Below are 17707 nucleotides of genomic sequence, written 5' to 3' on the forward strand. Positions count from 1 at the left end.
GACAGCGGATTTAGCATATAGATCATCCTGGATTATGTCAAGTTCAGACGAACTGCAATGTGTGCCTTATTGTGTTAAGTTTTAGACATTGGGTGTGAATGCATGCTCTGAGCAGGTTTGTTCTCATGAATTACCAGGACTACATGATTCAAGTTTTATCAGGAATGTAACCAATCGTATGTAGCTGTAGAAAACACATTTAGAACTTGATAATATATTCGGAGGAAATTTGGAACGTAAGAAAATTTTGTAGCTTTTGTTTGTGTGCTTTACCTCCAACCCAGACACAATTGCTCATTTTGAGCATAAAATCCTTCAAGATGTGCAGGCATAGCGTTAGGCTTGGGATGTGTCAGGTAGTATTGTCAATGAGCCCCACAGTACAGTATAGTAAAGCTAGAGAGACATATTTCATGATATTGCTGATGCTTTACACATAAGACCTATTGCTCACGCCATTTGGAGTTCTCATTTTGATCTACCTGCTGTGGAAGCATTTACTTGAGGAGGTGCAAGATAATCCTAGCTAGTCAAGCTTACTTCAAGCTCAAATCAAGCTCGACCATGCTTACAAGGTTTGTGCCTTAGCTTGATAAGGCTTCCTAAGACCATATAGTTGACTGAGCTAAGTTCAGCTCCATAAGGACTAATTGTAGTTTATGTCAGCATAATCGTGTATATTATAGGCTACAAAATATTGTTCGAGTTTCAGAATTTAAGTTTACTCAATGAAAGCTCCATCATATATTTTCATTTTGTGGTGAATTTCTTTGAAAACTAAACCATTACTTTGTTTTCAAATTATTATCATAAAGGGCTTCGCCAAAGGGTTTATTCATTCTCTGAGCAAAGAATAAAGATCGGATAGACTCGATGTCGCCGTGCCACAGTCGTTGTTCTTGTTCTCATACTCATCCCCGTCTCTGTCCAGGTCACTCTCCATCTTCTCTAGGCATTCCGTGCCATCCCACCCCTCCTCAATAGCAGCTGTCGGGATATGCCATATGGTGGGCGGTGGGATTTTAATAGCATGAAAATTTGTTTCACCAGCAGTGCTCTTTACCTACCTCTAGTAAAAACCCGATTTTCGCTAGCAGACACTTAAGAGGTCCGCCTAAAAAATAGAGTTGTTTTTTATGGCGGATCTTCTAAACGTCCGTCAGTGAAAATCGGTTTTCTCTAGTGGCTCGTGACCCAGAATCCTCCAATATATTTTTATAAGCGTTTATTTTATTAGTTTGCCAGAAAAATAAAAGGGTCACGCCATGAAAAATCTTTTTCAGTAGTGTGATAGTTGGAGAGTATCGCCACTGTTTGTCTATCGATTCCAAAACGGTCTGATTATAGTCTCTTTACATACTCGTATTCCAAAACTGTTAAGTGGGCAAACCATTCCATTTTTCAGTTTTAGTCTCTTCACATACTCGTATTTCTTAAGCCGACAAAAGGAAATATTATTTTGACGGTTCCGCAACAGGAAAAACTGCGTTAAAAACCGAACATGGTGTACATATTTATCTATGAGCGACCGACAAGAGATGAACCTTATTTCTGTTGCTATATCATCGGAATAATTTGATATTTCTGTGCTTATTTTTGTGTGTCTCATTTCCGACATCCACCAGCATTAATTTTTTTTCTTATTGTTTTCTTACCATTTAATTTCTGGTATTTTTTTCCTGTCAAAAACGATCTTCTGTGATCAGATATAACAAAGAACATTATATAGGTTCATTTGTTTGTTTAACAAGACAGATAGGTACACAGAAATAATAATTTATAAATATACTTAACCAGTACACACAAGTAATATGCAGCACACATATAAGAAGAATACACACACAGTCGAGGGGCATCCATGCCTTCTTATTCCAAGCAAATTAACTTGTACTGGTATGATCGATCCAAGTAGCACATCCAAACAACGCGCGCGCGCGATCACTGGTTTCAAACCTTCAGGGGCGAATGTAGAACCCAATAGCAGAAATAAATACGTCCGCGCGCGCGTAGAAACCGACAATGCGGCCTTTCCCCACAGGGACTTTGAAATCTTTGTCATCCTTTCCACGTTTTCCCCATGGCCCGCCTCTTCTACCTTCGCTGGTGACGAAGGTGAGTGAATTTACGGTGCAAGCCTGTTTTTGCGATGGGAATGGCCCCACTGACCCAGAGACTTCCTTCACGTACTCGTTGGGGTGGAATACGAACTGCATAGACCATCCAAAAAATACGTACAACACAGTCATATATAGAGCCGGTTTAGTTCACAAAAAGAAAATTTTTGAGTGTCACATCGGAACATTTGACCGGATATCAAAAGAGGTTTTTGGATACGAATGAAAAAACTAATTTCGTAACTCCATGAAAACCGCGAGACGAATCTTTTGAGCCTAATTAATCAGTCATTAACACATGTGGGTTACTGTAGCACTTATGGCTAATCATGGACTAATTAGGCTCAAAAGATTCGTCTCGCGATTTTCCCCCTAATTGTGCCATTTGTTTTTTAATTTATCTATATTTAATACTTCATGCATATGTTCAAAGATTCGATGTGATGTTTCTGGGAAAAAGTTTTTGGTAACTAAACAAGATCATAATACACATAGGCCATCCAAAAAGTATGTACAACACAGTCATATATAATACACAATGACTGGCAGGTAGGCACCGAGTAAATTAAATGAGTGTACTATAGAGGCCTCTAAACTTACGTGAGGACGTTATCTAGTTTTTTAGACTCTTATAATCTTTATATTTGCTATTATAAAAATTAAATATTTTTTTGCTAATTGATTTGTACGTCATTCGTATGCAATTCGACATAAGTGTAAAATAACTATTATACATCCTCTCCCGGCCCAATCCAACCGACTGACACCATCCCGCTACCCCGTCCCACGCACGTCCCTCCCCCGATCGACATCTTTTTTCTCTTACTTTTTTTCTGTTTTTCTTTTTCCTCATTTCTTTTCTCCCGATCTTCCTGGTCGTCTCCCTCTCTTTCTGATCACCTCTCTTTCGTCCTTCTTTTTCCTTTTGTTCTCTTTTTTTTTCCTTTCCAATTACTTTCCTCATAAATATTTTTCTTAATTTGAAAGTTATTATTGTTTAAGGTATGTATGAGGTAAGCTTATCACTTTATAAATCTTTTTCATCTATAGTAAAAAAAATTCCACTAATTGAATAATCAAAATTTCAATCTTTGGTTGATAAGAGTATTTCTTTAGAAATATATAGCAAAAAAACTCATGCGCTAACTCATGTAATAGCAACCAATCGATCTATAAGACTATGTATACAAGAGTTTCTTTGTGTGATGATACATGAAGCGAGCACAACCGGGTTTAATGTTATGTGATTTCTAACTTTGTTTTGCCACTGTTTTGTTTGCGTTGTTTCGGTTATCGTTTAAATTGTAAGAGTTTTTATCTTTCACCTATTATAATACACAGATATTTTGCTAGTATATTAATATGTCTTTGAATTCGTCTTTTGTATCATACTTATCTAAATGGGCTCCATTCCGTTCTATGCACTGACGTGATATGCCATGGTTCCACAGGTTAGCCACATAGAGATTTCTTTTCTCATCTCTTTCTTAATTTATTTTTTTCTACATGATTGAGATGGGTCCATCCCATTGATACATAGGCACCTCTATGGCAAGCCACATCAGTGCACGGATCGAGTTAAAGTCCGTTTAGATCTGTATGGCACCCAAAACAACTTATTTAACTATTCGAAAATATATTTTGAGAGGTCATGGATCTAGATGACACACATCCATAAAAGTTTCATGAACGCATGTGTACTTCGTTAAAATTAAATCAACGGATCATAACTAGACATGAAACTAATTAGTTATATATTCATACTCTCTCCATTTTTAACTATATGACGTTATTCAACTATATAAAAATAATGGAGGGAGTACAATATTCTAGTTGATAACCGAATACTTATATACGTACCGCCAGGTGATCGTCTCCCATGGTGCCGCCCCAAGACACTGTCTGCTGGTTCCCTTTCGTGTCCTTGTAGGTGAACGTGAGGTGGTCGATTGTGTCCTTGCTCTTAATCTGGACGGAGATAAGGTCCTTCGGAGTCTCAGTGATGTCATGGCTAGTTCCATTGCCACCCCACAACTCGGTCTTAATAATCCCATCCTTCAGATAAAGCACGAGGCATATATGAACACCCAGTCAAGATTTTTTTAGATAATGAGAACCATATATATATACCCACAAATCAATAGATACTTTATTAAAAAAAATATGGTACTGTCCCATGCACTACAAATAATCCTATCTAAAACACTGTCATCCTTCTCTAAAGCTTGGTCATTATAAGCTAATTTATATCATTGGATATTTAGATATAGTAGTTAGCAATTTTAGAATGTTACTATAATAATTATTTCTTATGCTCATCTTAGAGAAAATGTGTGTCTACTACCTTCTACGAGTACTAAATAATAGAAAAACAACGAAAGCCAAAGTCAGGAGTCTATGATTCAAACTCAGTATGAATTCTCTATATTACAGCAGCATCTATTTCAGTTCATGCCAACGGTTTTAGAGTCACTAAAACAAAGTCGAGTTATTCCTCCATCATTACAACAAAAACCTCATACAAAGATACTTTTGCAGAGTATACTTAAAATTGACCCTCTTTAGAGGTTTTTTGAAAGTTCATCACTGTTCACCAAAATTTCTTACCCCTTTAGTACAGGAGACATACTTGGCATAGATCATGGAAATGTTACATACATTTAACTGAAAGATAATTGAAGTAGAAGAGTGGATGTTAAAAACATACCATTTTGAAGCTAGGGTAACACAAAGTAAAGTAGTATACTGTTAATCGATTGTGTGTCTCCTGTGTCAAGTGTCTTGGTAAAGGTGCCCTTCAGGAGCAATTCATCACGTCTATATATAGGGCAACACTATAAGCTCAATCAAATGATCTCACAAAATAAAACTGAATTGGATTAAATTTGTCATTTCGAATATTGAGAACTGGGCTTAGCTGGCTAGCTTTTGTGGCGTGCCGATCTAATTTATCCCATGTCAGGAACCCAATTTTTTTATGGTTTGACGATGCAGGAATTAGTTCATAGCTAGAGGCCCAAGCCAACTATGGACGAGAGAAACTATATACCAACAATTCATTAGTTTTCTTGGAGTCTACACCTTCTGGAACATTCTATCGTTCGTATACAATAATGCTTCCTCAATCTGAAATGTTACGTCGGTACTCCCTTCGTCCTAAAATATAAAGGATTTTGAACGAATGGAACACTTCATATATATATAGGACTATTTTCCAGAATTATAGTCATATGAAGTGTCTGATCTATTTAAAATCTTTTATATTTTAGGATGGGGGAGTAGTACATAAGAAAGTTAACTTAAGTATACTTAAAACTTAATGTCTTTGCGAAGTCAAATTAATATGCTACTTCATGAAAATAATACGGTGAATATTTTTAGATTGTGTTGGATATAATATGAACAGAGAAAAATATATGTAATTACCATGTATCTCTACATTCATAGTTTCATACTCCCTCATTTGGTTTAAATAAATGACGTCTTCGATAAGATCTTAATCATATCAAACTTTTGAAAACTTTAACAAAGTTCTATAACACATAGTTTGGATGAGATTAATATGTGTGCTGTTGTCTTGGAAACACTACCACAAAACCATGATAAGTGCTGGCTCCAAAATCCCTAAAAATGCCAGATTTGATCATAGCATTGACGAGGGGGATCATCAGTTTCGGATGTGAGCCAGAACCAATGACCCTCCAGGAGAAAAAAAATCATCGATCTAGGCTCGATGAATCGAGTCGATGATTGGAATCCCGAAAAAATGATTCAAATTTCAAAAAATAAAATCACATAATCAACAGTCCGCCCACCCGCTGCCCTGTACACAATCGCCGGTGACACGATCAGAGGGTGAGGGGGCGGGGGGCAGGATGGGGAGGATGAGGGATGTTGTTGTTGTGGGTTGGGGGGGGGGGGGGGGGGGGCAGCTGAGGACGAGACCTGCCTGGTAATGCAACGTTACAGTAACTAGAACGATGCGGCTCTACATGCTGAGGGGCAGTGGGTGGCCAGGTCTGGTGGCCCCCGATTTTTTCTTCGCCCACATCGCTACTCCAATTTTTTATCTGCTAAATTTAAAAACTAGCACCTATGGTTTATTTATTTGTGTCTATTTTTAAAAATTGATACTTATTCTATTATTGTTGGTTTATTAAAAACCAGCAGACATAAGGTGTTATAAGTTTTGGTTTAAAATTTGAGTCCCATTTAGAAGCTTGGGCGGAAGAGAAATGCCTTACATGCGCTGGTTTTATGGAACCGACACATATATGGCATCACCAGTTAAGGATTTTGCATTATGCAGTAGTGAAAATGAAAGTTTGTACTTTTATATTCTCATAGGCTTATAGTTCCACCTTGAAAACCACAATACAACTCTATATTTTTTTACTGAAGGGAGTATTATGGATTCAATAAAAAATTACTACATCCATATTTTAATGTAGGACTCCATTGGCTTTTTATCCAACATTTGATCATTCGTCTGATTCAAAAAATTTATGTAATTATCATTTATTTTATTGTGACTTGATTCATCATCAAATGTTCTTTAAGCATGACATAAGTATTTTCATATTTGCACAAAAAATTTGAATAAAACGAATGGTCAAACGTTGGTCAAAAAGTCAACGGCATCATACATTAAAATACGGAGGGAGTATTAGTCATATATAGTCCCACCTTGAAAACCATAAGAAAAATAAAAGTGATATATATCTTTTATTGGAGGAGAAATAAGGATTTATGCTTAATTGTGTTGAATAGTCCCACATTGGTTGTGGAAGGGCAAAGGACCTAAGATATAAGTGGGGGAACCCCTCACCTCAATGGCTAGCTTTTGGAGTGGGAAAGGCACTTTACGATCCTACAATTGGTATCAGAGCCTGGCTAGGTTAACATCTTTGGCCCAATGGACACAGTGTGTGAAGGCCTGATGGACCGTGGGTGCCTACGGGGCCCGTATACCTGATGGACCGTGGGCCGATGGGGCCCGGATAAGGTGAAGGGGCTGGGGGACACCAATGTATGACGGGGGAGATTGTTGAATAGTCCCATATTGGTTGTGGAAAGGCAAAGGACCTAAGATATAAGTGGGGGAACCCCTCACCTCAATGGCTAGCTTTTGGAGTGGGAAATGCCCTTTATGATCCTACAAATTGGACCTGAAGACGGCCTGTGAGGGCAGTGAGCACTAGTGGAGAAACCATCTTTACTCCTGGTTGAGAACCCCCCTTTAGTCCCAGTTTTCCAACCGGGAGTAAGGCTCCGAGACTAAACATCTTTAGTCCCGATTGGGTTGGTGGTACCAACCGGGACTAAAGATCACCGGCTAGCTTTTGGAGTGGGAAATGCCCTTTATGATCCTACAAATTGGACCTGAAGACGGCCTGTGAGGGCAGTGAGCACTGGTGGAGAAACCATCTTTACTCCCGGTTGGGAACCCCCCCTTTAGTCCCGGTTTTCCAACCACCAACCGGGACTAAAGATCACCTCATTGGCTAGCTTTTGAAGTGGGAAATGCCCTTTATGATACTACAAATTGGACCTGAAGACGGCCTGTGAGGGCAGTGAGCACTGGAGGAGAAACCATCTTTACTCCCGGTTGGGAACCCCTCTTTAGTCCCGGTTTTCCAACCGAGAGTAAAGATCTGGGACTAAAGATGTCCATCATCTTTAGTCCCGGCTGATGTTACCAACCGGGACTAAAGAGACAGTAGCGGCAGTACCAGATGGTCCCTTTTTCTTTTTCTTTTTCTTTTTTCCTTTTTATTTTCTCCCGAATCAAGTAGGCAAATCCCCAAATCAATCCCCAAATCAAACTAACATCCCAAATTCACATCACCAAATCCACATCACAAATCATAAAGTTACTTATACACACAAATCAAATACATCACAATATCTTAAGAAATTACTCAAATGCATCACAGATCCAAACAATGAATCACAAATTTGTAACTTCTCAGTCAAATACATCTAAGTGAATCATAACAAATTAAAAAAAAAAAGAATGCCGCTGCTGCCGCCGGTCGCCACTACCGCCGGGCACGGCCCCGCCGCCCGCTGGCCGCGCCGCCTACCACGGCCATCGCCGCCCGCCGCCGTGCACGGCGCCGCGCGCGGCCCCACCGGCCTTCGCCCCGCCGCCTGCCGCCCTCCGCCGGGCGCCGCCCCGCCGCCCGCCACGGCCGCCGCCGCTCGCCGCCGCACGCGGCCCCGCCGCCGGCCGGCCCGCCGGATGGGAAGGGGAGGAGGGGGGAGGAGGAAGGGGAGAAGGGGGACGAGTTGGAGAATAGGGGATGAAGAAGAGAGTTAGAGAGGATAGATCTGAGAGGGGGTGAGATTCGATCTGTCTAAGTTGTAACTGTGGAGGAGAGGATAAGTGATAGGGATTATGTACTATGTGTTTAACCGGGACTAAAGATCATTAGTACCAACCAGGACTAAAGTGGTGATCTTCCTCGGGCCCCTGACATACATCTGGCATCTTTAGTCCCGAGTCGTGTTACCAACCGGGACTAAAGATCAAAATTTTTATAACCGGGACTAAAAACAATCTTTAGTCCTGGTTCTTTTTAAATCCGGGACTATTGTGGATTTTGCCAGACCGATCAAAGATGGTTTCTCCACTAGCATCTCAATTAATCATCCCAAACTTGTTTTTCATTTGTTTGCCGTAAACATGCAGTACTTGAACCTGATCATGCATATGGACATACCTACTCAACTGTTAGACACTGAAGAGATTCCAGTACAGGCCAGATTAATTAGAAAATTGTGCTACCTGTAGCTGCAGGAATGACCTTTGACTTTCTTCCTTCGATTAGCTAGGGTGGCACAAGGATATATTGCTGTTGAGTTATATGTGACAGCTAGCGGTGAAATCACTATATATTTCCATTATATTTTAAAAACATACGACACTGATTCTTTAACAAAGGGCCGCGTGGTCTGTTGGACTTGGACCGATACTCCGAGTTTCCGACTCCATGGTTAATTACATCTCATCCCATTACTCGTAAGTCAACTTCACGAAAGTTGTGTGCTCATCAACTCACTGTTTTCTCTCCTAGGAAAAAATAATACTCCTATACTACCTCTTCGATACATCGACAAGCTATTTTAAGTTGCTCACTATTGAAACTATAGTGGATACCCCACAGTTTACTATAGGATTTTACAGATCATCCCATGTTATGAGCTCCAGCGAGAGAGCGAATCGGATACGAGTGGAACACAGGAGGACGAGGCTTGGGCAGCCTCTTCGAAGTCCTACCCGTGGCAGCGAACAAGATTACAAGGGATGAGATAAAGAGAAAGGGGTGAGAATTATCAATTTTGCTATATATTTGTCGATAAATTTTCTCCTAAAAATTTGACAGATGTAACACTGTAACTTGCATATAATTACACTGTAACTATAATATAACTTGTATGTAACTTTGGAAAATCTCTCCGTAACATGTTATTTTAGTAAAATGGAGGTCGTGGGAACAAATCCATTCACATATGTGTGTGCTATGATTTTTTTCTTCCTCACCAGAACAAATCTTGTAATAGATCTAACGATTCAAAATTACGTGAAACTAACATACAAGTTACACTATAGTTACATGCAAGTTACAATGTAATTACAAACAAGTTACAATGTAATTACACTACGATGGTACTATAATTACATATGTCAAATTTTTAGAAATTATAGATTGAATCTTGCTTCCTTTATTCATGAACTTCGTGGCTTTAAGTAGCGGTACATCTTAACTGAATCAACTATTAAAAAGCAGGGCTAAGGAGGTTAGTCTTATAAATGGGGTTATTCCTCATTTAGTGGATGATGGTTTTCTATTTTACAGTATGCAAATGATACTATCATTTTTTTGGAACATGATTTATAACAAGCAAAGAATCTGAAATTGATCTTAGCTGTGTTTGAAAAGTTATCTGGTTTGAAAATAAATTTTCACAAAAGTGAATTATTTTGTTTTGGTCAAGCAAAGGATTTTGTTGATCATTACTCTAATATCTTTGGTTGTAAGCTAGGGTCTTTTCCTGTCAAGTACCTTGGTATTCCAATGTATTTTAGAAAACTTAGTAACAAAGATTGAAAAGTTATTGAACAAAGAATTGAGAAAAAAACTTAGTAGTTAGAAAGGTAAACATTTGTCTGTTGGAGGAAGATTGGTTTTGATTAATTCTGTACTTTCAAGTTTAGCTATATTTATGATTTCTTTCTTTGATATACCGAAAGGGGTTCTTCAAAAGATTGATTACTACAGATTACGTTTCTTTTGGCAAGGGGATGATCACAAGAAAAAGTATAGACTCACCAGATAGAATATAATTTGTCAACCCAAAGATCAGGGTGGTCTGGGGGTCCATAATTTGGACGTACAGAATATATGTCTCTTGAGTAAATGGTTGTTTAAGTTAATTAATGAACAAGGGGTTTGGCAGGACTTATTGAAGAGAAAATATCTTCATACTAAGTCTATTACTCAAGTGGATAGGAAACAAGGTGATTCCCATTTTTGGTCTGGTGTCATGAAAGTTAAGAGTAATTTCTTAAATATGGATTCTTGCATTGTGAATAATGAGGAACAAACAAGATTTTGGGAAGACAAATGGTTAGGAAATTTAGCCTTTAAGGATAATTATCCGTCTTTGTATGCTATTGTCCGAAGGAAAAGTTCTTCAATTGCTACTGTAATTAGATCTGTTCCACTTAATGTTTCTTCTAGAAGAGCTTTAGTTGGTTAGAATCTTGTTTTATGGCATGAGTTGTGTGCTTCTATCGTCCATATCCAGTTAAATCACTCTTCTGATAGTTTTCGATGGAACTTTAATCAGAATGGTAGATTTTCGGTTAGGTCAATGTATCTTGCGTTAATCAATAATGGTTATATTGAAAGGAACAAGATAATTTGGAAGCTTAGGATGCCTGTTAAGATTAAAATCTTTATGTGGTACTTACTCAAAGGAGTTGTGTTAACCAAAGATAATCTGACAAGACGGAATTGGAATAGTAGTTTAAGATGTTGCTTCTGTATGAAAGATGAGACTATTCAACATCTTTTTATAGATTGTCACAATGCAAAATTCATATGGAGAGCTCTTCAGTTCTCTTTTGGTTTATATCTCCTTAGTAGCATATCACATATTTTTGATGGTTGGCTTTTGGGAGTGGACAAGAAAGAGTGCAAGCTTATTCTTGAAGGAGCTTCTGCTATATGTTAGGCTCTGTGCTTGTGCATGAATAATGTGGTTTTTGACAAATCACCATCTATTACATATATCCAGATAATTTTTAGGGCAACATATTGGCTCCGGCTCTGGGCTCAACTACAAAGGTCTAACGAAGATGGTGAGTTCATAAAAGTTGTATGTCGGAAGCTTCAGACCACAGTTATCAACTCTTTGCAATAAATGTGTTCTCCTTATCTTAGTTTGGTCTCTCTTTAAACTTTGGTGGTTGTTTTTGATGTCTTTGATGTTTTGTTGAACTACACTCTTCTAGAGTGTTAGATTGTAATAATTGGCTGTAGCTCTTTGAGCAAAGGACGGAATGTTATTCCATTATCTAAAAAAATTAAAAAGGATAACAATTGCTAACTAACTTTATCTAAATGCAAGCAACTCGGAACACTGTTCCTGATCCAGCACGCTCAACCATCCATGTCGCGCGCTCCCGCGGCGCCTTCTTTCGTTCTGTCGTACCACCTAGAATATACGATGCCAACCCTAACATCCCAAAACACTTATAAACAATAAATGAACTAAAGGTAAGACAATAAAGTTCTCAATGCATGTTAGTCTACACGGTTAACATACACAATATATTTATGGTCATAAAAATGACCCAAATAGTATGATTAAGAATCACTACTACAGAAACCCTAATCGGTGCCGGTTGGGAACCTCCCTTAGGTGTCGGTTTTCCCAACCGGCACCACAGAGGTGGGACGCCTCAGGAACGAAAAAAAAAACCGGCTCGATGCATCGAGCAATTTCACTTCAAGAACACATGAACAAAACATGAACATCAAGAACACAACATGAACACAAGATGACGCTACCAGGCCACCGTTGTCGCTTCCGCTCCCATTCACTACCGCCAGGCCGTCGCTGATTCCCCTCCCGGCTAGATCTGGTGGAGAGGCGCGCCGCCGCCTCCGATGTCGGGCCACCGCCTTCCCTCCCACCACTGCCCGCCATCGCCGCCGCCCCTGCCTATCCTCCTGCTGGGCCGCCACTCCCGGCCAGATCTGGCAGAGGGTGCCGCCGCCACCTTCCCACCTGCCACCGCCCGCCGGCGCCGGCCCCGCCTCCCCTCCTGTCGGGCCGCCGCTCATGGCCGGATCTGGTGGAGGGAGCCGTTGCCGCCTTCCCTACCACCACCGCCCACCGCCGCGTCCCCTCCTCCCCTCATACCGGGCCATCGCTCCTAGTCGAATCTAGCGGAGGGCGCCGCCGCCTCTGCCTCCACCGCCGGGCTGCCACCGACGCGCGAGAGAGCCGAGGGGAGGGCGCGAGAGAGCCAAGGGGAAGAGAAGAGGAGAAGAATAAGAGAAGAAAGAAAGAGATAAGGATAGAGAGAGAGAGCGCGGTGGGGGAATAAGAACGGACGCGGCTCCCCATGCGGCTTGTCTCGGTTTTACGGGGTGTCGTTTTTTTTTTTTAAAAAAAGGCACCTATTCCTTTTTACCACAAGGATGCCGGTTCTTGGGTGAGCCCGGCGCCAACTAAAAGATACCGGATTTAAATTAAAACAGGCATCTATCTCTTGGTATTTTGGTGGGCTGACGGGCGCATGGGCGGGAAAAGCACTATAGGTGCCGGTTTTAGCACTTCCGGCATCTATAGTGCCGGCATCTATTTGATGTTTTGTAGTAGTGAATGGTAGTGATCAACGGCTCTTCATTTTATTTCTACTTCCTCCATTTCACAACGTAAGTCATTCTAGCATTTTCCACATTCATATCGATGTTAATGAATCTAAATAGATATATATGTCTAAATTTATTAACATCAATATGAATGTGGGAAGTGCTATAATGATTTACATTGTTAAACGGAGGGAGTAGATGATATGGCTCCATGCATTTTGAGTAATTGGGTCTAACTATAAAGAAACAGTAGATCTACCTGTAACCATTGCGAGTCCACTTCTAACATAAGCCCCGCTCCCTGCGCAATATTCCCCAAGAGGATTATTTCACTGGTGCGCTTGACTGTTAACTTATTTTCGTAATTTGATCCTATAGTTTACTAAAAATGTTGCACTGTACTAGCTAAAAATATTTCTCTCATTATTTTCGCACTATACTCGCTAAAGATTTCATCTCACACCATGCACTCGCTAGAAACTACTCGTTAGAAAAGATAGAGTATTTTTCATTGGTCAGAAGGTTCTGAGATTGTTTTAAACATCGAGATTTAAAACAGCATGCTAATTGTCAAGTAATGTTTTAATATTATTTTCTAATGTAGGTTATTCCTCAATATTTTTTGAAATATGACTTATATACAGGGATGCCAGCCCATAGGGTATTCGTTACCCTTTCTATTACCCATATCTAGACTATTTGAGGATGGCATATGTAAAGCAAGCACCAGATGATCCACCAACTGAAGCAGTCAGGCTGCCTAGGACAACAACTTGGGTCGATAGAATGCATCAGTGAAGATCACCATGTTGTTCTGCTGTTGCGGAAATTCCCTTTTCTGATGTCGCTCATTCCAAATGCATGTAATTAAGTAGGAGGACGTATATTTCTTATTCATGGTGAAATGATGGGCAAATAAATCTGTACCGTGACAACTTTATATGGAGACCACAAAGGGAAGATATAATTAAGAAGCAGGTAATAAATCGCAATAATACTTTTGCAGGGCAGTGCAACTACAAGGCGTACTCTCGTTTCTCTTTGCAGCTCCATCCTGATTATCACCACCAAATTTCTTCCAGTCGATATATGCAAACGGAGCACCTTTCACTGATAGAGAAACCTCCATAAGTTTTATAGGTTCCAGTTTTTTAAACTGACATCAATTTAGTAGAACCAATAAGAATATAGTAATTGTTGTCGGTTCTAAATTAAAATCGGTACCAATAACATCCTCATATGTGCTGGTTTTAAATTTAGAACCGGCATCTCTATAGATGTGCATCTGTTTTTTATTTTTACGAGTACGGAAAAACCAAAAAATTATATTTCATATTTTATTAAGCACATTTTCTTCATTTTTTAATATTCAACCAAGCTAGCTTGTTGCATGGTTCGTCCTCAGCTTACCAATTTACTAGGGCTTCATTTGTTTTTTCTTTCAAGGGAACGGCCATGAGCTCTTTCATTTCATCGATAGAAGAAGCAGAACTTGCAAACATTCGGTTTCGTTTGTTATAGCCCATTGTTTTCCAGAAAAGTAAAAGAACAGAAAAAAGGTAAAGAGTGAACTCAGTCACCGCAAGTCAGCAATCGGTCCTGACTAGGGCGTGGGCCTCATCGTTACATATTTAAAAACAAAAAAAATTCTGAAAAAAATTTATATACGTGTTCTTAGCGATATAGAAGCAAAAGTTGAAAAATAGTTAGTGAATAAAACTTTTATATATGTGTTCTCTGCTGCCATTTGTTGGGCTCTATGGTTGAGTAGAAATGATTTGGTTTTTAACAAATCACCATCTATTTCATATATGCAGGTAATTTGTAGGGCAACACACTGGCTCCGGTTTTGGGCACAGCTACAAAGGTGTGAGGATGATGGAGAGTTCCTAAAGGTTGCATGCCGTAAGTTGGAGTCGATGGTTATGCAACTATTTACCAATAATAGATGGAGGTTCACAAATAGACTTCAATAAATGTGTTCTCCTTATTTTGGCTTGGTTTCCTCTGTTTTTGTTTAATGTGTTTTATTTATCTAAACTACACTCTTTTCTAGAGTGCTACTGTGTAATAATTGGTTGTAGCTCTTTTTGAGCAAAGGCTGGGATGTTAAGATCTAAAAAAAATACGTGTTCTCTGCTTCTCTTTGTGGCTTTTTTCCCATTGATTGATGTCGTCAGTGCAGCAGATCAACACTTGTGCAACTTTGAGGCCCATGTATTTGTGGGAGCTCCGAACCTATAGACTATAATCCTTGTACTCACTACTACAGAAAAACTCATAGAGATCAGCACTATAGGTGACGGAACAGCTAAAACCGGTACCTATAATGTTTTTTCCTCCTCTATAGAGTATAGACTGAAAACACATAAAACCGACACCTTTAAACAATTATAGGTGTCGGTTCTAAAGAAGAACCGGCACCTATAACATAGGTGCTGGTATTTTAAAAAAAACGACACCTTTAATATAATATAGGTGCCGGTTTTCTAAAGAAAAACCGACACCTATACTATAGGTATCGGTTCTTCTTTAGAACCGACACCTATAATAAATTATAGGTATTAGTTTTTTTAAAAAAACGGCACCTTTCTAAACCGAACCGAGCTGAGCAGGCCGACGCCCTATATGCCCTATATGAGTCAACTCTATCTCTCTCGCGCGTGTTATCTCTCTATCTCTCTCTCTCTATCTTGCTTTCTCTCGCCTCCTCTCTTGCTTCTCGTCTCTCTCTCGTCTTCTCTCTTGCGCGGCGGCGGTAGGGTGACGCCCCGGCAGAGGCGTCGTCAGTGGCGGCGAGATGGACGGCGGCTGTGGACTCCCCTCCACCGTATCTGGCGGGAGGGGAGGCGGTTGGCGGCGGCGCGATGGGAGGCGGCGGGCGGCGGCGGTGGCGGTGGCGCCCTCCCCTCCACCGGATCCGGCGGGCGACGGGCTTCGGCGGCGGCATCATGGGAGGCAGCGGGCGGCAGCGGTGCACTCCCCTCCATCGGATCTGGCCAGAGGGGAGGCGGCGGGCGGCGGCACAAGAGGGGCCCGCCGGCGGCCAGCCCCTCTTCCTCCCTCATCTGTTTGTAATTTTTTTATTAGATGTTTTGATCGATTTTGATGACGATTTGTGAATGATTATCTGTGATGTTGTTGATGTAAAAACACGAGGTCTGGGATATCTGCTTAACTCCAGTGCAGGTCCAAAAGCTTGCCTTTAGGTGTATGAGCGTGCCAGTTGATTTGATCCTACAATCAACAAGAAATAAAGACAAAGAAACCGCGGTTAAATCCATAAACGATAGCCGATCGGCTAGTTGCCGATGACGTATCATTTATCTTTGAGCCGATATCATATGTAGATCGATCGGCAGTCCTGAATAAGTAAGAAAGAACTAAATCTACTCGATCGGCTGTAGATATTAACAATATATAATCCTTATGTCGATTTATACTTAAATCAAGTAATTGGGATAGATCGGTCGCCATGCCGAGACAGTATAAATCACTTAGATCGAAATATATATTAACAACGAGACTATATATATTCATAACATAGCCGATCACATAGATCTAACATGTATCGGCTAATACTCCGATATACCAATCTATATATTAAGATATCAAAGCAAGTAAAATATACTAAACAAAAGCCTAATATACTTAAATGCAACAAGATCTTGGTATAAAGGCTGATTTAACATGTCAATCAAGCATATAAGATAGAAGTAGTTAAATCAGGTAAGATCGGCTGAAACCCCGATGCTACCCTGATCGGCAACCAAAAGCAGGCTAGAGATTGAGATTCTAACCACGACTTATAAGGTCAAACTCATCTGATGCATCTATAAGTATGAAAATAAAGACAATATATACACAATCAAGTTGTTGGATGTTTCATAGAGTGGTGGATATCCTATATAGTCTAAGTCAACGTCGGTATTTAACCTAATCGGCTGCCTTCTGATAACAAACGTTAGCCGATTAGAGATTAGATAGCGATATTGCCAAAGATTATATAAGATATATGATAACTCGATGAATTACATAAACAAGATTAGAGTATCATAAAGATGGAAGCACTAATCCCGAGAATGCAAGCCGCCATAACAAGTTTTACCTCTAATTGAAGATCGAAGCCGATGCAGCTCAACCCGAAAGTAAGAACTCGCCAAAACAAAACGAAAGTAAAACGGTGACGATGCGCCGAGATTGTATTGAACGTGTGTTAAATTGATTACATGGGGCTCGGGGTCTATTTATACCCGAGATTACAAAATATGTCCATGTCGGACACGACTCTTATCTCTAACAAACTCTAAGATATCATAAGTCTTTGCGGCAGACTTTTGCCTAAACATATCTCTAAGGAAATTACATGAAATATCCTAATTAATAGATATAATTGCCTTCTCAGGACTCTATCCATGCGTGGCAATCCTCATGAAGCACATTAACTCAACCCGAGAACGTATGTCGTGTCACATTCTCGGATTCGGCTTAATCGGCTAGCCTTGTCCAACTCGAACTCTGCCGTTCCTGGTTGCAGCCGATTCGGACTTTAGCCGATCCTTGCTCTGTTTTCGAAACAATTTCCATCTTGAATTCCACTTCGATCTGACCTTCATCTCCGATACTCAGATTACCAAATTTGGTTGTTAACAGATGTCAATCGATTTTGGTGACGATTTGTGGATGATTTGGGGATTTGGG

The 17707-nt window shown here is 40.1% G+C and overlaps 1 protein-coding gene across 1 annotated transcript; it reads right to left on the minus strand.

Moving 5' to 3' along the window:
* Nucleotides 1-1955: 1955 nt before the first annotated feature.
* Nucleotides 1956-17622, minus strand: LOC127771563 (horcolin-like). Its single transcript, XM_052297522.1, has 3 exons — nucleotides 17617-17622; nucleotides 3975-4169; nucleotides 1956-2207 (listed from the first exon to the last, which is right to left on the minus strand). The coding sequence occupies exons 1-3, from the start codon at nucleotides 17620-17622 to the stop codon at nucleotides 1956-1958; spliced, it is 453 nt and encodes a 150-aa protein (XP_052153482.1).
* Nucleotides 17623-17707: the final 85 nt, after the last annotated feature.

Source organism: Oryza glaberrima, chromosome 1 (genome assembly GCF_000147395.1).
Source record: "Oryza glaberrima chromosome 1, OglaRS2, whole genome shotgun sequence".
NCBI classification, from domain to species: domain Eukaryota; kingdom Viridiplantae; phylum Streptophyta; class Magnoliopsida; order Poales; family Poaceae; genus Oryza; species Oryza glaberrima.

Coding starts and splice junctions, on each gene's coding strand:
- LOC127771563 (XM_052297522.1), bottom strand. Junction 2,208..3,974: donor TGGGAGACGATCACCTGGCG/GTACGTATATAA, acceptor TGGTCTATGCAG/TTCGTATTCCACCCCAACGA.